At 50.1% G+C, this 21,803-nt stretch overlaps 1 protein-coding gene across 1 annotated transcript in view; it reads right to left on the bottom strand.

Moving 5' to 3' along the window:
* Window positions 1-318: 318 nt before the first annotated feature.
* Window positions 319-21,803, bottom strand: part of GRIK4 (glutamate ionotropic receptor kainate type subunit 4) — a 132,748-nt gene continuing 111,263 nt past the window's right edge. The window contains exons 12-19 of the mRNA XM_054223167.1: window positions 18,150-18,263; window positions 10,572-10,681; window positions 8,208-8,381; window positions 7,902-8,067; window positions 5,904-6,129; window positions 4,346-4,474; window positions 1,208-1,326; window positions 319-684 (exon numbers count right to left, since the gene is read on the bottom strand). Coding sequence (XP_054079142.1) covers window positions 319-684; window positions 1,208-1,326; window positions 4,346-4,474; window positions 5,904-6,129; window positions 7,902-8,067; window positions 8,208-8,381; window positions 10,572-10,681; window positions 18,150-18,263 — 1,404 coding nt within the window. The remainder of the gene's footprint in view (window positions 685-1,207; window positions 1,327-4,345; window positions 4,475-5,903; window positions 6,130-7,901; window positions 8,068-8,207; window positions 8,382-10,571; window positions 10,682-18,149; window positions 18,264-21,803) is intronic.

The raw sequence follows: 21,803 nt of genomic DNA, 5'->3' as shown, positions 1-21,803 counted from the left end.
TGCTACCCCAGTTACCCGCCACGTCCCTCCTTCCCTCCTCGGAGCCAAGCGGTGGCACGGGGACAACCGCTGGAGCCAGGCCGGCTGGAGGAGCTCGCTCCTTCTGCGTCGGCTTCAGCGAGACGCGCGTCCTCTCGGACGCCGAAACCAAAGCTGTCCCTCTGTCCAGGCCCACGCGTCAGCCCAAAGGTCCGCCTTGCTCTGGAGAAGCTGGGTAACTGCTTTTAATTTAAAAACAAGTCGACATTGTACAAGTCCATGTTCTGTAAAATGGAACAGGACCCTCTCAGCCCACCCCAATGCCCCCCCGCCCCAGCGTTACTCGGGCTCGCTGCTGTTGGTGGTCTTTTCCCACTCCAAGCTCTCCTCGCTCTGGGCGGGCGAGCCCGCAGACGGCCGTGCCCGGAGCCCCTGAAACCTGCGGCACTCAGGGCACACTCGGATGTGTGTGCACCCTCGGGCAACCAGGGCAGCTTCTTGTGCCAGTCTTTGTGCCAGGGGATCTGGCTCGCCCCCACTGCACAGCTTGCCGTTGCTGAGCGTGGTTGTGCTGCGGGCTCGGCGTTCCTCTGGGATAACGGGGCGAGTCCGTATCATTCCCCCTCGCCTCCGACGAGGGTGGAAACTGTCCTTGCAGAGAATGATGTTGCGCAGCTCCGTCACCATTTCTTGGCACACCGACACCTGGAAGGCAGACCCGAGACATATTGCTCACCTAAGTAAGCTGCGAGCCCAGCAGCGCTGCATCTGCTCTGGATTCTGATGCCAAAGTGTTATGGACTCGGTCGTTAATCTGGCCACTGGATTTTGAAACCAACGCTTGGATATTCATGCTTGATTTAGCACAACAGATCGCACCTCTTGTCAGAGACCCTCCTGTATTCTGGATCCCCAAATCCACATGAGACCCAAACCCATGGCAGGTTCAATCCTCAGATGATCCCGTCTCCAGGAAAGGTACCTGGACATTGTACACAGCCTTGATCCCTTCAAAAGCCCTTGGAGCATCCTACAGCCTAGGGATCTTAGTAGGAGTGCATGAGAAGCTCCTGCACGTCAGACCCTGCCCAATGCACCTAGCCTTCTCATTCCTCGTAATGCTCATCTCAGCCTGGGTGTGTTACTTGCTCCAGAGCACTGCACTGCAGAGCACCCTGCCGATAGCAATAAACACACACTATCCCCTCAGGACGCTTTCAGGTCCTACCTCTGACTGTTCAGAGTGCCGAAGGCTCCACAAAAATTCCAGCATTGCCATAAAAATTGCTACGATTAAGCCACAGATGAGCACCACGAAGATTCCACCGATATTCTCCATCCCCAGGCCTACAATAAAGCAGAAGAGACAATGCTGGGGAGAGGCAGACACAACATAAATTGCAAGCATCACTGTACAGAAATCCCAACTCTTTGCTGTTTAGTTGGCATTGCATATACCCAGCCAGGGACCAAAAAACACATAGCCAGCACTGTCCTATTAATAGCTAACCGCATGACTCAGATGGCAAACTGGATGACTTGCAATAAGTGCACGATCGAAGACGCGTTCTCAGAAATGATGATTTTGCAGATAAACAGCAAGTACATTGGAGGGAAGTACAAAGCAATTTGTGGACAAACTGAAAACAGGGGAAAAAAATGAGAGATCAATCGGGCACATTAATCCCTGCAAATTATTTACCCAGCTCTAGTTGCTTTGAACTTCGCAAAGGCAGATGAGCAATGTTGTTAAAGAAGCAGAGATGAAGAAGACAAGAAAGGGCTTTAAAGGAAGTTGGCACCAAGAAAAGCTCCTTTGATTGCATTACAAAGCGCTGGTGAAAAACGATTACAGCTGCTTGTATTGCAGTAGCAAGGAGAGGCTCCAAACAAAACCAGGACCCAACACTGTCTGGCACTATACGGTGACCGAGGGGGGTCCCTGCCACCCAGAACCTGGTTATGGGTTTGGTGCTCTCTTCCCAGCACCCTCTGGCCCATGAGGAGGAACCAACTCCTTCCATGGGAAAACTCATCTCACATCCCTTGGACATACTGCTTGCAACAGGATGACTGCCATCTCTGCTGATCATAGGAGCCATTCAGCCACCCCACGCTTGTTCACCCCACAAATGCGCACATGCAGGCAGCCTCACGAGGGACTAGATCCCACGCACAGCAGCTGCCAGCCCTGTCCTACACAGTTTCCACTTCAGACAGCTCATCAGTTGGAAGGAAAATCCACCCCTCAAGGACCTGGCCTGAGCTTTCCGTGTGCCAAGGCTGTCACCCTGCTTCCCACTGCAACCTGTGTCCCCAAAACCACAGCTGGTGCCTCCAACCCGGCGCCGCAGAACACGACCCTGTGAGGAGTCAGGGAGCAGCACCGGCCTCGGCACACGCAGTCCGAGAAACGGCTCTTCTCTTCTGTGCTTGCTGGTTTTTGGGTCTCAAGTGGACTGGGCCGCTGATTGGATTGATTACTAAAAAGCATGTGGTGCTTTGCACCGAGGTGACTGTAGGAGGCCATTACTCAACAAGAACATCTATAAAAATCTTCCTCTCCCCTCTGTAACATTAAATCAAAGTGTAAGAATCAATGATTTATTGACTTAATCTCTGCGTGGCTTTTAGACATAAAATCTCACCAAAATCCTTGTAAATCGCTGACCTGTTTTGTTCTAAAACTTAGCAGGTCACATTTCTCCCTCCTCCTCCGTCATTCTTTTGGCACTGCCTCTGGAGCAATCTAGTGACTCGGTAAATCAGCCCTTTGCAGAGAGATGCTCCCACTAAGACAGCAATTGCAGGGCAGAAAACACAGACTGCAGTTTAAACCCAAGATAAAGGCCATCCTCTCTTCCCAGCAGCTCTCAATTTTGAATTTAGGGCCAGTGCTTCTCTCTACATCCTTCTACCATTCTACTGGGGCGCCACCTCAGACACCAAGCTCACCTGAGAGAGATTTCCTTCCTCCACATACACATACCACCAGGCTACAGCCTTCCTCATTTCCCAAACTGAGAAATTGAGCCATGCTCACAAAAAAAAAGTACATTTCCAGTTATTTTAGGCATAAAAAGAAGTATCTAGGGGATGACTCTGTGCAAATCCTCCACTTCAAGGCTCCACATATACTTATGCACAGGGTTTTCAGAAAGATGTCATCTTTATCGCTCGACGAACAGGCTCAGGACTGCAGGACCGCACCACACCCATCACCATTACATAGTTCCCTGCACTGAGGCCGCAGAGGGCACAAAACAGCAGAAAAAACTTGTCCGGGGTCACAGAGCATGCCAGGTAGTGCCAGAAACAGCCCAGGAGCCTGCTTCCCAGCCACCCCCTTCCAAAGCCATCTCCAACCAGCCCACGGACCAGATTCCACTTCAGAGTTGCCTTTTGCACAGTCCAAGGAGGAAATGACTCCCATGTGCCTGCTCGCCTTCAAAAGCAACTTCTTTAATAGCTTATCACCTTGCCCTGAGGCCTGATGTCTTGCATGGGGACAACACCTTCTGCCTCGAGACTAACAGCCCAGGCTGCCCGTGGTGCAGCACTGCCCAGGAGGGAGCATGGCTCACAGGTCACATCCAGCCTAGCTCACAAGCTGCCCAGACACACGCCTACTCCTACTGCAATGTCAGGGAAACAAGAGAGCTACCACAGACGCAGCTTGGCTCTCCATCTCTGCTCTCAGAAAGATCAGAAGACTGTCCTTTCAATGGGGGGACCCGCTGGCCTCCCAGAAAGCACTTGCTGAGGAAAGGGCGACTGCCAAAACTAAAAAATGCAGTAACTGCGTTAAGCTGGCAACTGCTGTCACACTGGGACATCAGTCTAATGTGGTAGCTTTTATGGCAATTTGCATAGCATTACCCAAAAGAATTTGCTCCTCAGTTTACAGATGTACTAATAAAGTCCTTGTGTCCCTTCCCTCGGCTGTTTAAAAGGCGCTTTCACTTGGAGCCATTAACCAGCGGGCCTGTGGTGGAGATCCATCTCCCTTGAAGGAACCCAGGATTTTGGTCTGATCCCGTTAGCCATCCATTTTCCCATGTAATGCTGCAGACATTCATTAGAAGCTAATTTACCCTCCATATGCCTCCAATATTTGTCATTTGGTTGTTCCCGCTATCTTTGCCCCAGGCAAAAACACACAGCATGAGGCACAGCAGAGCTGTTTGGCTTTCTCCTTGAATTGTGAAGGAAGGAATCTCAGGTCAGAAGAAGGGGAAAAAGTAATTTTCAGGCAGAAAACCTGGCAGTGCTCACGTGCAGATGGATGTTCATCCTTCTGCTGCTGGCGAGGATGCTTCTACCGCCTGGTCCCTTCAGCATGCTACCGGAGAGTGGCGTGGCTTACCTTTGGCTCTGTGGTCCTCCTCTTTGGGGCACTTCCCTCCTTCCCACCATTTCCGCTTCAGGATCTCCAGGCGGTTGTTCTCTTGCAACTGGAGAATGGCCAGGTCGAACTCATCGCGAAACACAGAGCCTGCAACACCAAGAGGTACGCGGTAAGGCACCGCCTCGGCCAGCCTTCCTCCCCACCACGATGCCCTGCCAGTGTGCCCAGCTACAAAAGCTCTTCTGTGAATGGTTTGGAAGGGACTTTAGTCCACATAAGCCCTTGAAACCTGCAGCCTCCCTGCTGGGACTGTCAACTGGGACTGTCAACTACTTCATGTCACTTGCAGATGGTAATTTTGCCTGTCCAAGACCCACATAGGGCATTTAAAGAGGTCCATTACAAGGAGGAACTTTGGCTTCATGGGCAGGGGCTGAACAGGCAGTTCAGCATTGACTCCTGCTCCTCCAGACCACTGAGGTCCCTCTCCTGTCATCCCGCCTCTAACTTCAACCTTACTCTAACGCTCCTTCCCTAAAACTGGTGCACTGCAACAGCACCAAGTTCAACATACACGCAAGCCTAAATGTTCTTGGGTAGAGGAGGCTCAGTCCCGCGCTCGGTACTGAGCTCTGCTGCAGTTTTCATGATGTCTGCTGTCGGAGATTCCGAAGCAGGGCCGTGGGAAAGACCGCAGCTCTCCTGGTAACTCTGCACTATTGTCCCAGCGAGCAGCTTTCTGCTCTTCTTATCTGCTACAGTTTCACTGTTTAACAAGACAATGTCAGAACAAATTTAGTCCTGAAAGTAAGGATTTGTACTCACGATCAGGTTACTGTGACTTTACAAGCTGACGCATGTTAGCTAAACTATAGTGACTGACTGTGTGATGGTTCTTATGCAATTCCGCTTAACTTTGTATTGCTAAGTGCAGGTGCTTAAAGGTCAGGAACAAGGCTTCCTGAGCCTTCGAGACTGGCCAAAAGATCAGCCGATTGCTTGGAATAACAAATACTACATCCTTTTTCTGTGCTGCCCTGGGAGATGATGTTCTGTTGCTAGCTCTCATATTTGAAAGACAAAAACCCTGCATTTGTTAAACGTGATTATTAACTGAGATAGTCACTGAATTGCCCAATTCTCTGTCCTGGATTTTTAAGAAACATCAGCTGTTAAGAAGCTTGTGCTAAAAACTACAAGAGTTGAAACAGTATTACTTCTACAGCACTTTTAAGATAAAACAAGGAGCACAAAGCGATTCAAAAACACTGGTTCAAAAGGGAAACAGTCAGCAAAGAGCACACATGCAGAAAATAAGCAGCAATTTTGAAACATCTTTCACATGAATTATTTAAAGAGCCGCAGTTGCGTGTCACATGGCTCTGGAACAGAGCAGGGTCTCGCACATCTGGCTCTGAGCAATTCAAATGTATTTGATTTTCCTCCTGAGACAAAAAAAATGACCCTGGGCAGAGCTGTGAGACGTGACATTGGCTTTAGAGCCGGTTCAGCCTTTCAAATGCTCCGGTCCTCTGCCGACAGCTGAGAAGGACTAGAATTTTTCTTCACTGCCTACCGACGGGCATGCCAATCCCGTAGCCCTTGGTGTCCAGAAGGCCCCCGACCTGCGTGAGGTTGCAATTGCGCTGACGATAATACTCGTTCATGGTGGATTCCAGCAGGAAGGCGTAATTGGAGTTCAGCACGCGCGCAATCCCTTCCTCCGTGCTCTTCACAAAGACGCTTGGCTGCTTGGAGTACATGTAGTTCCACATCCGCTGGTACGTCTGGTAGCGGGAGTTCTGCAGGAGAAAGGAGGCAAGCGCAGCTAAGGTGGGAACGTCCTGCTGTTAACACAAACCCCAAATTAGACACCACTATGAAAAGGCCACAATGCGGAAAGGAGTCAAAGCAGGTCTGGTGCCAGGTTCAAAAAGGATTTAGATGCCTAACCTCCATTTATTCCAATGAGATTTAGAGGCCCGAATATCTTGGTGGATTTGAGACTTTGTTGGCAAAGCTGGGCATGAAATGCATGCCTAATTCCAATAGGTTCCAGCAAAGCTCTCTGCATAAATTCAAGTTTAGAAAAACACGTATTTTCCATAACAGTATATCAAAAATACACAAAAAAGGCAGAATAAATAGCTTGTGCATGGCTGATTTAAACCACGGAATTCTCCCTGTAGAGCTCACACCCTATCGTCTCTCACCGTAACCTTGTGCTTATCACTTCACCAGCATTAGAGCCAAACACCGTCACCCTGAGAAGGGCGCTGAGGGCTGGGGGCTGCACCAAAGTTCTTTGGAGTCTGCTGCTCCCTGAATCCAGATTCTGGTTCACCCCCTCGTAAGGCAAATCAAAATACCTGCTTAAGAGAACTGGAATCTTTTCATTGACTGCAGTAAACTAAAGCTCAACTAGCCCCAAATCGTCAGACTTTGTTGGTGGTTGAACCAGAGGCAAATGGATCCCAACATAGTTTAAACATTGCAAATGGAACATCTTTCGCTAATTCCTTCTCTGATACCAGCGACTCCAGCACCCGCCAGGCAGCGCAAAGCCACAGTCGGGTTTTTAAACTTGAAAGCCTTCCTGAAAAGAACTGAGTGAGTGCCTCGTACAGAACCACCTCAGTCACTTGGGCACTGTTCAACTCATTTTAGATGTATCGTTCTGCTTAAAAGTAGCTTTATGCCAAACCCTTAAGGGTGTAAAGTTGGGCTGAAAAGCTCAGGCTTACTCGAGAGATTTCTCGGGCTTCCCAATTCAGTTCAGACTCAGAGGTGGGAAAAAGTGAGAAAAGCTTTCTCTCCCCTCAGAATTTCAACAAGTAATAAATAAATAATCCTCAAGCAGTTCTTCGTGCATTCAGAGCACTGCAGAAAAGATCCACTCATTTATTTCCCTTCTGAATAAAGCAGGGAAGATAAAAAATTAAATTGGGCTAAATGGCACGCATAAGTTTGCATACACTTGACTTTTTTGTGTTCGGTGCCAATGACCACACACAGACTCCAGCACTTTGACATACGCTAGCCTACCTGGGGTTTGCAAACATTTCTTTGCTTACCCAACCTGAGGAACTCTCTTGTAAAAGCTGAAATCACATCAAAACCGCATAGACAGCCATGGAAATTTGGCTGGAAATGCTCCTCTCCTGAAGACTGTATTGTGTCTTCGCTGTGACAGAAGGATGTGTACCACTTTCCCACCCACGCGGTGACACTCCAAGTGTTCAGTTGCTTTCTAAGCCCAAGCAGGAAAATCTGCTCCCCCAGGGTCCAGCACAGATGTCCTGACCCTAGTCCTCCAGCACCCCAAGAGCATGCCAGCCGCTGTGTTAGAAAATCCTGCCTTCCCTGTCCTCCCCACCATTCATCCCATCGTCACCCACTGTGGATCTGCCCGGTCCTGTGCAAGCAAGCAGCCAGCAGTCTCTCCAAAGGTCCAGAAACTCTGTGCCAGAAACTGGAATGAAACAGCCATGACAGGCTGGGGTGACTGATTAAATCTGATTAAAGGGTGCCCTCTGCACTCCCTACCCCGGGTTAGCAAAAGAATGGGGTTTACTTGGAAGAAGGTCATGCTGGAGCCGCCGTGAATGGTGCCGTACTCAATGGCTGTCTGGTCAGCCAGGTCATCTACGGATTCGATGGGGACGTCCATCCGCTGCACGGTGAGGAAGGCTGCCAGGTTGGCCGTGTAGGAGGAGATGATGATCAAGGTGAACGCCCACCTACAGAAAGGGGAAGGGAAGATGGGGACTCGAGATTTACCCACGGACTGAATCTGATCTCCATCTCCACCCTCCACCTGCTTCTGCCCAGAAAAGACCCACAGAGAAGCCTCCCTTAAGAGGGGGGCTGCCCTCCTTACCAGACTCCGCTGACACAGCGTGTGGATAATGCCTGGGGGGCAATGGTGGAGCCTTGCTGCATGAACCCCCCGACTGGGAACCACAAACTGTTGCCGAGAGAGTACTGGTTCACGAGAAGATTGCATCGGCCTTGCGAGCAGGGGTGGGGGCTGTACCACTCATACGGTGTCAACCTAGAATGACAAGAAATGGGTAGCTCAGGTAATTCACTGGGAAATGAGGCACTTTGGAGAAAAATAGTAAAAAAAGAAAAGCTGTGAAGCCCTAACTCTCCTGGAGGCAGATTTTTCTGAGGAGGAAACTCTTTGCTGTCAATTGATGCCCAGGGCTCAGAGCTGTATGTATGAAATGCTTGCTCTAAGGCTCAGACGCCAGAAGCTTTTCTGTAAAGATTTGCAAAAGTTTTGAGAGGCTCTGCTGAAAATCTGGGCATGGGCTGGGGGGAGACTGGAGCCCTGTGTGCAGATTTGTACCACAGACAACCACAACAAGAATTCCAGATACACATGGACTTGATGTGAAACTGAAAACAAACATCTTGGGTTGTGTTCCCTGCTGGAGAATGAGCACCAATGGGAAGTTCAAAAGTGAAGTGTGTGAGACCTGACTGCATGATACCACCAAGAAAAAAGTAACTGCAAATGGCTGCTCTGAGAAGGTCTGATTGCCCCAGCAAGGTCTAGGTCCCGGATCTAGTTTGAAAACAAGTGCTGGTGTTCCAAAGCATCACACACTTTCATCGCTCACAGGGACAGGACAGAGGTGGAACTCTGAAATAACTGCCAGCCTGTCACGGAAGCGGCTGTAGCTTAGCTCTCATTTTTTGCTGTTTCCAATCCTCAGTTCCCTGGTTGCTAAGAAAGTCTTCTAATTCCTATTCTGCAGTTCATTATATTGCTAATGGTTAACAAAGCTGGTGCCTGGGAGGGTCATTTTGGGGATACTGCCAATACAGCTGCAGGGCTCTGCCAGCTTATGCAGCATTTAACAAAAATCAGATGTTTATTTTCATTTCTGTGTCTCCTACCTCACTGTGATGCCAGTGAAGTGGAGGCTATTTCCTGAAGACTTTCTATGGTTGGATCAAACACTGGCAGTAAAAAAACTGCTCTGGGAGAGGCTTCTGCAACTCACAGGGTCAAAAACTCCTTATTGCTGAGCAAAGCCGAAAGCAGCATCCAAACCTCCATCTCCAGCAGGAAACCGCGTAAAGGCAACTTTTTGGAGGATCATGTTTAAAACATGATGAGGGGTCTAAAGGGGCACCACATCTCAGTCCACACAGAGTACCAGACTGCATTGTTCAATGGATTCTTCAGAACTACGCTTCTGAGGCTCTAACAGCATTCAGAGGAACCACTAAAGCCCTGTCAGACGACAACTTCATCCATGCCAAGGGACCCAGTGACAGCACAGCTCCAATTTTTGTAATGAGAATTGAGTATTAACCATGTCCTGAAACAGCCTTCAAGCCCTGAGCACGTCATTGGTACACATTGCCAGGACACAGCTCAACTCCATCTGAAAAGGCCCGTCTATGCCACCAACGACAAGCAGTTTGTTAGGAGGTCAGGAAAAACAGCATCGGAGCACGGACCCTGGGCCTCAACAGGAAACACGCTGCAGACAAGCACTCAGTGATGTATTTTAAGGCTGATTTAAATTAGTCATAAGGAAACGGAACTGAGAGCTGTCAAGCGAGGCTCTGCACATCAACCAAGAGGCTGTTGAAGGCTATTAATGAACTTTCTTTTTCTGTACACACTGGGTTCTACAGGGCCAGAGGAACCAAACACCAGTACTGGAATTCTGGAACTTGCGTTAGTATCTCTGAATGCATTTGCTGGTACCTGCCAACCTCCACCCTTCCTGCTCAAGGCAAGTGCTTGGTTCATCTGTTGCAGATCAAGCATCGACAGGGAGCAGCCCCACGTGCACAGCACCAGCCCCACTCCCAAACCCCCTCCCCACCCTTGCCACACAGCTCTCGGCGCCCGCACCCACTGCTGTGGCCACGCTCACTCCCAAATCACAGCACACCGCCCACCCTGTCACAGCCATAGAACCACAGAATCCTTTCGGTTGGAAGAGACCTTTAAGATCATCAAGCCCAACCGTTAACCTGGCCAGCCAGGGGCTGCCATATGCATCGGTGACACGCCTCTGCCGACAGAGTCCCCAGTCCCCAGCTGGTGGAGGGCAGGGGGCTTGGGACGCTTCTGTCCCCCTTACTGCACCCTCCAAACTGGTGACCCGGAGGATGTCCCCCTGCCCAGCCCCTCACCATGCATCCCCCCCCGGGTGTGGGAGCGTGACGCTAGGTGGCACCTCGAGGAAGGAAAAGGCACTGCCAGCCACATTACCGAGCGACCAAGAAGAGGACGCAGCTGACAGCCAGGTAGGCGAGCAGCATGAAGAGCCAGACGCCGGGGGAAAAGGGATCCAGGAACGAGAAGTAGCCAGGCTTGCGGCCCTGAAAGGGAAACAAAAAGGAGTTTGAGCTGCTTGTATTTCTATAAATTAAGTAGTCCATTCTGAAAATGACACAAAGAAACACACCTGCCTTGATGCTGACAACTTGTGGGAGCAACAAAGGGAAATAAAGTAAACGCGGCTTTGCAAAAGCCTTGCAGGGAAAACAGGCTGCAGCAAATGCAACAAATGACCAAGTCCAGCAGCATCTCCCCCCTAGGATTCATCTCCTAAGACTATTCTTCTCCCCACCTCTGCCACTTTTGTTCCTCCAGGCAAACAAAGAGCTGAATGGACAGAAAAATCGAGATAATTGCAGGGCTCTGCCCTCCCCAAGGCAGGATGTGCTGCACCCCTCGCCTGCTCCCCGTCTGCAGCCCTTGGCCACCCAAGCAGGCTGCCCACCACGCTTGCTGGGCAGGAGGGGGCACCCTCCTGAGCAGGGAGGTGGCTGGGATCCTCTGCATGAAGCAGAGTGGGGGAAAAAAATATTTTCGTGCAGAAAAAGGGAAAAAAAAAAAGTTTGCAATATTTCTGGTTTTCTTCCTTCAGCCTTGAAACATTTCTTCTCTACAAAACTCAATCAAATTATTACTTTTATCTCAGGGAACACGATATTTTTATCTCCAGGATGCGTCAGAATCTCCTGTTTTTTCTCAGCAAACCACCTTTCCTTGAAAAGTAAGGCCAGACTGCAAAAAAAAAAAAAAACCAAAAAAAAACAGGCTGATCTTCTCTCAAAGTACCTTAAATTTTTACAAGGACACTGCTACCACTGAAATCCCGTCAAATTTAGCAAAATCTGAGCAAAGAAAGGATTGGAGGATACATTTCTAGGAGAAGGACCTCAAAAGCTGAACACCTGCCGTTCTCCCACCACCACCAGCCCTGCGTGTGCAGCCCCCCAGCAGCACAGCCTTCTCCAGGGTGGAAAGGGCAGCCACACTACTTGTCCTCCGAGCACACTCAACGCCACCATGGAGGACATGGGGAGAGGTCACAGGAGCCTGTATCCTCTGCCCCGAACCACAAAGTCAGTCCTGGCACCACAAAACCTCAAGCTCTACGTTTTTCCCAAGCACCTGTAACCGGGAAGTTCCCCACGAGTCACAGCTCCTGCGAAGGCTTTTATTGTAAAGCCAGAGTGGAAACAGCCTTTTATCACACTCGGCCAGGCTGTCAGCGTATTTCTTACTGGCACCTTGCTCTGTTGTGCGCCGAAAACGTCTATCACTGTTTGCTCAATGCAGCCCACTCCAGCAGCCGTTTCCCAGCACTTCCAGCACGGCAGCTGCTCCGCTGTAGTTTGCTCACTTTACACCAAAGCTGCTGCCGGGGATCAGCTTTGACACACAGAGGCCTCATTTCCCCCTAGTCCACTGCCTTACCCTGCCCGTCTGTGACACCACGTAAACTAATAATAGTAATAAACAACACCTAACTTCAATTGCCATAGGAAACCCAGAGCATCAAAGACCGGAGTCCTGACATTTTAGAGCTGTGCTTAATCCAAAGGTGGTGGATAATTTTCTGGTTTCACAAAAGTCCCCACAAAACATAGCTGCTTTTTCTTTTTTTCCCTTCCCCAGACTCAGAGCAGCACTTTAAATTCCATTTCCATTAAAGAACCCTGTTTTACTACTGAAGTATGCCTAATCTTATGCAAAACCTGAATTTCACAAGGTCTTGGTAGTTCTTCCGAAGACTAAATTGTTGCTAGAAAAGGCAATAGTTGTTGCACAGAAATCTTCCTCTACTAAAAATATCTAGGATACTGTGATATTCTCAGCTCCAGTCACCAGCTGGGACCGTAAAAATCTCAGAAACCTTCTACAGCAAACTCTGTCCTTCACAAAATGAAGAACCACCACACCGTAACATCCTATCTCTGTATCCTTAAGGACAAGATGAGTTTGAGCTTGGGATCTACATTAGAACTTTTAGAGAATCTGGCTTATTAAGCTTTTTAATAAATAGATGAGTTAAGAATCAGTGGTTCAGACCATTCTGCGTCCATTTTCAGATCAATTTAAAGTCACTTGCCAAGCAAAGGTTCAGGTTCTCCTGGGTGTAATTCCAGAGTCTCTCTTTAAGACAAGGTCTCTCTTCCATGCCCAGGTATCGTACAGTGCTTGGTATAAGCAGGTGAGGTACAAACAGTGAAAGACACTACCTTCTTCTTTTGTCCTTTTCCCTTTTTTTGGTCTATTGCTGCTGTGTTCTGCTTTTCCTTATATTTCTCCCAGAAACCCAGAGAGAGACAAATGACTGCTACAGCCAGCACCTGGGCTCCAACCAAGGGCATTCAGAGACACAGACACTGCTGGAAACGACACCCCCAGCGTCCCAGAGGGACTCACATTTCCAGTAACATCCTTTGCTCACCTTGCTGGAGCTCCTCTTGCTAGTTCAGAGAGGTGAGACTGTCTCATGCATCCGCAGGCTCCGAAGTGTGCTCCCTCTGCACTTCTCGCTCATCCCATACAGAGGATCACGGACTTTTCGATGCCAACGGGAAGGCAAAGGTAGTGATCTCAAAGCTCTTCTGCGACCACATGGCTTTCCTGGATGCCCCACAGGCCCCTGCTTCCCTTTTTCATCTAGAGCTAAACTGGCGCAGCTGCCTCTCTTCTCCCACAGGTGTTTACACACTCAAGAATGAAGCGAGGCAATGGGAACCTGCAAGGTGTGGAGGGCACCATCTGCCTGAGCAGATCATCCCGGGCAGCTTATCCCTGCCCGGCGTCCCAGAGCTGGCAGGAAAATCCCAGGCACTGGTGGTGCCTTGGCTCTTACTCCCTCGTGAGATGCTCCTGTAACAAAGTTCCTTTCTGTAATTAAGGCCTTGATGATGTCTTCTGTATGTTTCTGGGGCAGTTTGTCAATAAATTACGCTCATTAAGGAAATTGCGTTGGAAGCTTTAAGTCTCAGGCTTGGCAATGACTCTCTCCTGTGACTTTACAGTAGTAGTAGTTCTGGTTCTTTTCAGCTACAGTCATTTTCAGGCTGCTGCTACATATTCTTTTCATTCACAGTTGTGGATAAGAATAAAGATATTCTGTTCCCATGGAGGGCACAAACTCTCTCTTATCTGTCTGTTTTGAAGACAGGAATGACAATATCTGGAGTCTGTCAGATATTTTTAGCCGGTCCCAATACAGCTTTGTTAATTGGAAGAGCTATTTTTCCTGGAATGGTAATGTTCAAAATGTCCAATAATCGATGAAGGCCTCCTGCAAATCCTCAGATGGATGCAAGAGAGATTCATTTGCCCTCCTCTGTCATTCCTGGAAGTTTTCATTTTCAGATAGAGAGAACCAGTTTTCTGGGCAGGTACCTGTGACTGAAGAGTCTGAACGTGCAGGACATCTGGGAAGAGGAGGAGGAGCAGAACTATATGGGCATGGATCTGGATCCACCCGTGTTCGGGTCCATAAGACACCTCACACCCTGCCTGCCCTGCACACACAGAGCCTGAAGGGACCCCAGTGCTCTCCAGTTCCCTCTCACAGAAACAGTCGGCCCTACCTACACCATTTCTCACAGACATTTCTCCCTAAAAAAGGCAGGCAGGAGAGCTCGCTTCTGGCCCCGTAAGTCAGAAGGAAAGCAAGAAAACTCAGCCTGGCAAGGCAGAAATGTTGACGCATGCTAGGCGTAACTGCAGTCATTTGGTCTCACCAAAACAAAGAGTGCACATTGTAGGATGACCATGTCTGATCCAGATGCAGGTCCAGATCCCTCCCTCTCCAGGGTTCTTTCTCTGCAGTCTATAAGCAAAACCCAAGCACAGGCAGCTGGGAATCTTGAGGCTAATTTGGGGTCACCGGATGGTCCACAACCAACAGGGCAACGCATACCATGGTCCTGGGCATGCCTGGGCCAGCGGTTGCTCCATCCCTGCTCCAGGGAAGCGGGAGGCTTGCTGGCAGAGCAGCAAGGGTTGTCAGGAGGGCGCTCAGCTCCTCTCGGCTCCTCTGCCTCGGCTGTCAAGCCTCCTCTGGCAGGAATGAAGGAGCTATTCATTTGGTCCTTCCCATTTCGTGTCTCTTCGGCAGCAATCAAGTAGAAACACTTCAAGCCTCAGTTCACTTGGCCTAAACTCAGCTATTCCAGTGTACTCACCAAATCTACATTTTCTCATCTTAAAGTAGAGCACAGTAAGGACTTTCAGGGCTGATGAGCCAGCATCATGTGTTTGATAGTCCCTCGCTCCCTGCCATAGGGGCAGGTAGGTGAGCAAAAGCGTGTGTATGCTACACATAAACCTGACTTTCAACATCCCTCCGTGCAGAAATGGCACGGGGCACCTTATTTCAGCCCTCTTCCAAGCAGAGTGACTGCTCAGGACTCGTGATCCATCTCCTGCCTTCCACAGGTCCCACCAGCTGGTCAGAATGGGAACATAATAAAACAAAGCAAGCCTTTTCTCTCAGCAGCCTGCAAGTCAGAAAGCCTATTAAGAGTCCCCGTGTCAGAAATCCTTACTTGATTATATCACAACAAGTGAAATTGAGAAAAATGACAGCTCCATTTAAAGCTGCCATATTTGGTTATGTGTGATAAGAGACACGCACTGTGGTGGCGGGGTGGGGAGGAGAAAGGGGGGAGAAATCATTTGCCACCGGAGTTACATGGAAATTAAAATAAAATATCACACTGGGAGGAACCCAGGGTGTGGAGGCAACTCCTCAGCAAGAGATTCATTTGTGGTTATTTATTAGGCTAGGTCTGATCTGCGCTGTGATTAACACACGTCAGCTGCAGGTTTTGACATTGCTGAGATGTTTGTGGGGTGGGGAAGGGAAGGGAGGGACCGGAGCAGAGGGGGCTGTGGGGCTGCCTTCCGCTGCTCTGCAAACCACATCCTTAAAGAAAAAACAGAGCAATTAGCTATCTTGCCTGTCCTTGTTAAATAAATATTTACCAACTTAATTAGTTAATTGCTGCACAGCGCTCAGAATCTCTCCTCGAGCTAAGCAGGAAAGGTCTGTGCAAAGAGGGGCCAAGTTCTGTGGAGGGAAGAGGGGGCTCCGAGCTTCCCTGCCAGGGAGACCCCCCTGCTCTCGGGGAGGGCAGGAGCCCAGCCCACCCCTGCCATCACTCCTCGTGGCCTCAATGCAGCAGAGAGGGGCTCGTTGTGGGGTGACTTGACCTGGGAGATACCCTGCGTCTCCCTTGCAAGCCCCCTTGGGTCACTGGGCAGCTCCCCCACTCAAAGTCCTAACTGGGTCCTTTGTTGGGCAGCTGAAGACCAAAGTCCTGACCGACGGCAGGGAAGTATTTGCCCCACGCTTTTTAAGACTGTAATTATTAATCCTGTTCGGTTTGGTAAATACCTAAAGGGCAGGCTGGAACATAGCTGTGTTGCGTTACTCTGGTACCAGCACAAGCAGCAGATGGTCCCTGCCCTGAAGAGCTTACACTCTAAGTAGATGTGTCAGACACATTTCTATCGAGCTCACGCAGAGGCAGCAGCAAATGCCTTGCACTTATAGAGCAGATCACATGCAAACCCTGCACAAATATTCCTGTGTTTCCTCTGGAGGGAGCAACATCGGCCTCATGCTGTTCAGGGAATGATGCCTCGTTAAGGGACTTGCTGAAGGTTATGGTGTAAATCAGAGGCAGAGCACGCATGGTGCTCAATCCCCAAACCTTAAAAATGCATGCGAGAAAGGAAGAAACTCGATTATAGTCCCAGACAAGAGATACTAGTAGAAACACCTCCCGATCCAAGGGCAGCTGGTGGTGTGAAACAGCAAGAGCAGTGGGGATGGGCCAGTTCCATTTGATTTCCCGGTGTCTGACCCTGTTTGATCAGTTAAGTCATTGATCCTCAATTCTGCACGTACCAGAGAAAACAGAATTTTAACTAGATTTTAATTACTTGTTTGTTCTTGGCAGGAGCCGCTCAGCACAGGGAGATGTATGCGCAAGTTTGTTTATGTTCATACCAAACGCTGCATCCTTAACAGCCTCGCGAATGGAGCCGGGGGGCTGGGAGAGGCAGCTTTAATTGTCCTATCCTTTTGGCTGCTATTGTTGAGCTGACGGGAAACCAAGACTGTAATTCACGTCGCACTCGGCACCGTGCAGAGCCCGTTTCCAAAATGCAGATTGGGAATAACATGACATCCTGTTGCAAAGGAGCTGGCTGCCAGAGCTCACCTCCTGTGACACTGGGAAACCGGGGGCTTTGCCTGGCTCATACGGAAAAGTCTGTCCTCTCCTCTTCTACGAGAATTTAAGACAAGGAGTGTTGTCTAAGCAAAGACACGACACAACGCCCTGTAGGTACTTGCACATGTGAATCCCTGGGCAGACTGGCAGCCGCTCTGCTCCGAGCCACCGCCTGACCTGCCTTTCGGGCAGCCGTGGCTAACCACACTGCTGCTGCTGGGGTCGCAAAAGATTACTGAACACAGCAGAGCAACAACCAGAGATAGCTGCCAAACAACAGTGTGCCTCCCTTCTCGCTCCTCCCGAGCCAATGCAGGTGCAAGGGGGACCGAGAGCACCTGTGCAAGGCAAGGAGCACCCTAAGAGAGTAAGGAGCCATCCTCGGGCTGCAGGGCCCGCCGATCTTTAGGGTGAACAACTGAGAGGAGGCAAACGAGAAGGGCTGAGAGCAGAGAAACAGAGCCCATGCGGGGCATGGAGCTAAATGCCCACGGCGGAGTTCAGCCTGCCGCCCTGCCTGCCCCCCAACAGTGCCATTTTGCCCTTTTCCTGCCTGTGATTAAGAAGGCAGGGGACTGATCTGCCTGGAGGGCATTTACAGGAGGTCACCACAAAGAAAGCAATCCCAGCTATCTTCCTGGCCTGATCTTATTCTCAGACATGAGAAGGCAGCAAGTCCGCACACCATAGGGGCTGGGAACACGGCTGACATCAGGGTATTTGTGCCCCAACGCCAACTAAGTGCACCCATAGGTGTCCTAGCAGCCTCCCGGGCAGTCTCCCCACTAAGTGCAAGCTGATGGTGGCTCCAAGCAGTCGTGGAGCCACTCAGCCACGCTGCTGGGCTGCTGCACCCGTCCAGCCAAGCCTGCCCTTCGCACGCCTCACCGCAGCGGGCTCAAAGCCATGCTAAAGCCATCCTATGGCTTTCGCTGGGCCCGAAGCAGAACCAGACAAGCTGACATCTACCCACGCCTCCCCTGGTAGCACCGATCTGACAGGGCTCTGCTCATGGCCCCCCCATCACGCCTGGAAGTGCTGTGTGCCCAGGGAGGATGGGGAAGGGGAGCCAACAGGGACGGGGGGGTTAAACAACAGGAATCAAATCCACCAGGCTGATACAAGGCAGAAAGACAGAGAAAAGAAGGAAATAAAGGTCGAGCACATTTGCGTTTAAATAAGAAACTAAAATATTTTTACGAGTCATTCATTTTTCTTCTATAACTAGGCACGTTTGCATGCAAATAATGGAGGGACATAAACGGTTATAAAATAAGTCTCTTACCATATGAACTCGGTAGAGAATGCTAATTCCCAAAGTCATGAACGGCTTAGAGAAATCAATCACCTTCTCCCGCTCCGCAGTAATCGTCAGCCCCGCCACGGCCAAATCGGCTTTCTGGAGAGAAAGGAGAACAGAGGAGATCAGGACGCTGAGCCCATGAAGGCGCGGGGCAGGGAAAGCAGCAGAGCTGTGCTCGGGGCCACACACCACACCAAATCCCGGTGGGTGGATGTCCCACCTTTCCGGGACAAAGCGCATTTGCCGTGGTGCAAAACCCAGGCTCTGGGGGAATGGTGGGAGTGTTGCCGGTGATGCCCGCTAGTTCAGACTGTGCTCCCTCATCCTTCTCCCTGGTTTCACATAAGCCCTGTTCACACACGCTCCAAAGTTTAACCCACCTTGTGCTCTGGACCATCTTCCCCATCTTTCCTTTCCTCACCTGGGCGTTTTTATCTCTATACTTGCAGGTTGGAAAAGCACAAAGCTGGCGGTGGGGAGCCGGCTGTGCTAGGAGCTGTACTAACAGCCAACAAAGAGCAGCCCCTGCCCCCAGGTACTCACAGCCTGATTGCCATCTCTGCTCCTTGAATGCTTTAAGACCTGGCAAAACAGGGGCCATCGGGGCAATATTGTACTAATCTAAAGAAAATACACCTCCCCCTTCCAAAAGCCCCGCTGAACACAGCTGTCCCCTTCCAGACAAGGCTGTTACTTGCAAGCCCCATAGGTAGGAAAGCATGACAAAGCAGCACCATTACCCCTGTGCCCCGAGTCACCAAGCCTGCAAGCCTGCCAACCCCAGACTTCCAAAATTGCAGATCGATCTCCAAAAAATTCAGAGGACTGCCATAAAAATTTCCAGATTGAGTTGCAAAGCAAATGAGATCAGGGGAAAAAAAATTAAAATAATTTCTTCCAGTGTTAATACCCTTGTAATATAGATAAGGGATTTGAATTTTAAATATTATTTTTATTACTATAGCTCTTTTAATGTCTGTAATTGCTTTCTGTAAAAATGAAACCTCCTCCATTCCCTTATACATTTGTTTGCCTGCTTTGCAGGATGGTGATTATGCAAGTGGAAAAAGAGAAGGGGGGAGAAAAAAAGAAAAAAGCTATTTGCACTTGCTGTCCCTAAGTTTCATAAGGCCTGTGCAGAAGCCAAGGCACCATTGGGCCTGAAAACCCAGTAAAATATGGAGCTTATCTCCCCGGATCCATGCGTTAGTTGCAGATACACCACACAAAAGCAAATTTGTGGGTGCATCACTCTTACCATGCTCTCTAACCCTGCTGCTCGTGCATCGTTTTCCTTAAGAGAAAGAGGACTAATCGCCTCCTGGCAGAGCTTTGCTGGTGGGTCTTTCCTCCCCTCTGCCCCAACAGACTTCCCCGCTTAAAGGCAGGATTGGAGGAGCAAAGGGCAGCGCTGCTGGAGCCCGCAGGAAGAAGGAAAGGAAAAAGAAAGACAAGGTGATCTGCAAACCTGCCCAGTAAGAGGGGGGTCATGGAGAAGGTGATATTTCACAGTCCATGCAGAACTGCTTTACTGGACAAGCCCAGTGCCAGATTTTTGCAATTGTTTCCAAGCAGCTATTACAGATTCCTAGGAGGTGCAGGCTGGAATGAATTATGAGCTGGAGAGAATTTCTGCCTAGCCAGACAGTTACCCACAGGATTTTTAAAAAGCACCAATAATCACAACATGGTGTGTGAGCAGTTGAGCCCTATGTAAATACCAGCAGATTACTAAGATGGGATCAGTTCATCTGTGGAACATGGCATGTGAGGAATTTTATCCACAAGAAAAGCCTAAAGCTTCCTAAACCCCTCTTGTCTATACTTAAAAGGGTTTGCAGGTACTACTGTCCTGGGGAGAGCTCTCCCAGCGAAGCCCCTCGCGAGATACACCTTATTCTAACAACAGATTTCTTTTCCCAGTTCTCCAAACTGAATACGATTCTACCAGCAAAGTTGTAGACTAAATAGACAGTAAATATGCCGCATCAAAGGTGCTTCACACAAAAGCTCTAAGGACGTTTCCATTCCCATCCAGGGGCCAATACAAAGGTGCTGCTGAAAGGAGCAGCGCAGCCCCCAAGGTTTGCCCAGCTCAGTCACCACCCCTCGCCTGCCCCCACCTTCTCAGGGGTGGGACGTGGATGCCGTCAGGGAACCTGTGCACTCCGGTCGTTCCCCCAACTATCATCCTTTGGGACCCTTCCAGATCATGTAGGCAGCAACATCTTGAAAGCCACTCTTTCCTATGCGAAATATAATGCAAATCCATCCCCCTCCCTTTGCCCACAGAGCAGAGCTGCCTTCCCCGGGCACAGAGGTTTTGTGCCCAGCTCTCTTTTCTCGCCTCTGGAGGGTCCTGCCATTCCATTAGAGTTGATTTCCGGCCACTCATTCCCTGCCTGGTCAACTTTTGTCCTTTCAGGATGTTTGCCAGCATCAGAGCTACAGCAGGTCGCAGCCTGCGCACACGCGCATCTGCCTTCTCCTGGGCCAGAGCTCCCAGCAGAGACCCATCTCCTTGAGCGCTGGCTGGGGCTCTGCTCTCTCGACGACTGTCTCTCTCTGCAGGCTCAGAAGTCACACGAGTTAAGAGCAGATTTCAAACAGCAATAAACTTTGATCTGGGAATGGCACGCAATGTATTCTCTGCCTGAATATCATCCATTTCACGCTTTCGACTTTCTGACGTTCACCAAACTTCTTGTGATTCAGGGAGGCCAGTGGCTCGTAGTTACAGAGGAGCTCTGCAAACCCATGCGCTCTCCAGCCCTCCCCACCTGAGCACGGGTAGGATTTGGCATTTCATAGGCTAAACAATGCACTGGGGGAAGAAATGGATTTCGCTTTGTGCTTCTGCGCTCTGTCTGCAACCGGGCCCTGGGGAGGGGGAAAACAGGAGGCAAAGGATGGAGGGAAAAGGGGGCAAACACTGCTGGATTTTCATCCTTCCAGCACAGTTGCTGCTATAAATGTCAGCATGAAATAGGCTTAGGAAAAGACCCAGAGCATTTTGGGAGTAGAGACAGACACTTCTTTAACAAAACACTGCTTAAACAAGGCCAAACTCTCGCTAGGCGAGAGGAAGCCCAGGTGGGCTGGCATCTGAGCTAAAAGCACGAGCTGCCACCACCGTACCTGGCATTAACCGTGGGATCTGCCTGCATTAGCAGAGAGGCTCAACGCTGCCACTGGAAAGGATGTTAAACACGGGGGCTGAGCCGGGCTCCTGAAGAGGAACAACAATTAAGCAGCCTTAAGAAGCAAATTGCAGGGACTGCCAGTCCGGAGGAGGAGGCCGCCTCCTCTCGCTGCGGATGCTGACAAGGCTCATCTGGGCGCTAATGGTGATGAATGGGGCCTGACGTCAGCACCCAGCCCGGGCAGAGGGGATCCCGCCAAAGCCTCCCGCAGCACTGGGGACAAGCCAGGAGACCGGCCCCGCAGCAGTACACAACTGCCTGTCACCGCGCTGAAAGAAAATACAGCGAGAAGTCCAAGCAGTGTAAGGCTTTGGGCTGTCTCTGTCAAACACAGGGACAAGAAGCCTGAAGGACGGCTCTGGGAGCGCAAGGCTGGGATTTCTTCCAGGGGCAGGAGACTCCTGCCTTGAACAGCACCTTGGATGCTGCATCC

This window comes from Rissa tridactyla, chromosome 17 (genome assembly GCF_028500815.1).
Source record: "Rissa tridactyla isolate bRisTri1 chromosome 17, bRisTri1.patW.cur.20221130, whole genome shotgun sequence".
Taxonomy (NCBI): domain Eukaryota; kingdom Metazoa; phylum Chordata; class Aves; order Charadriiformes; family Laridae; genus Rissa; species Rissa tridactyla.
The sequence above is the reverse complement of the archived record's forward strand: the minus strand, read 5'-3'. Positions and strand labels throughout refer to the sequence as shown.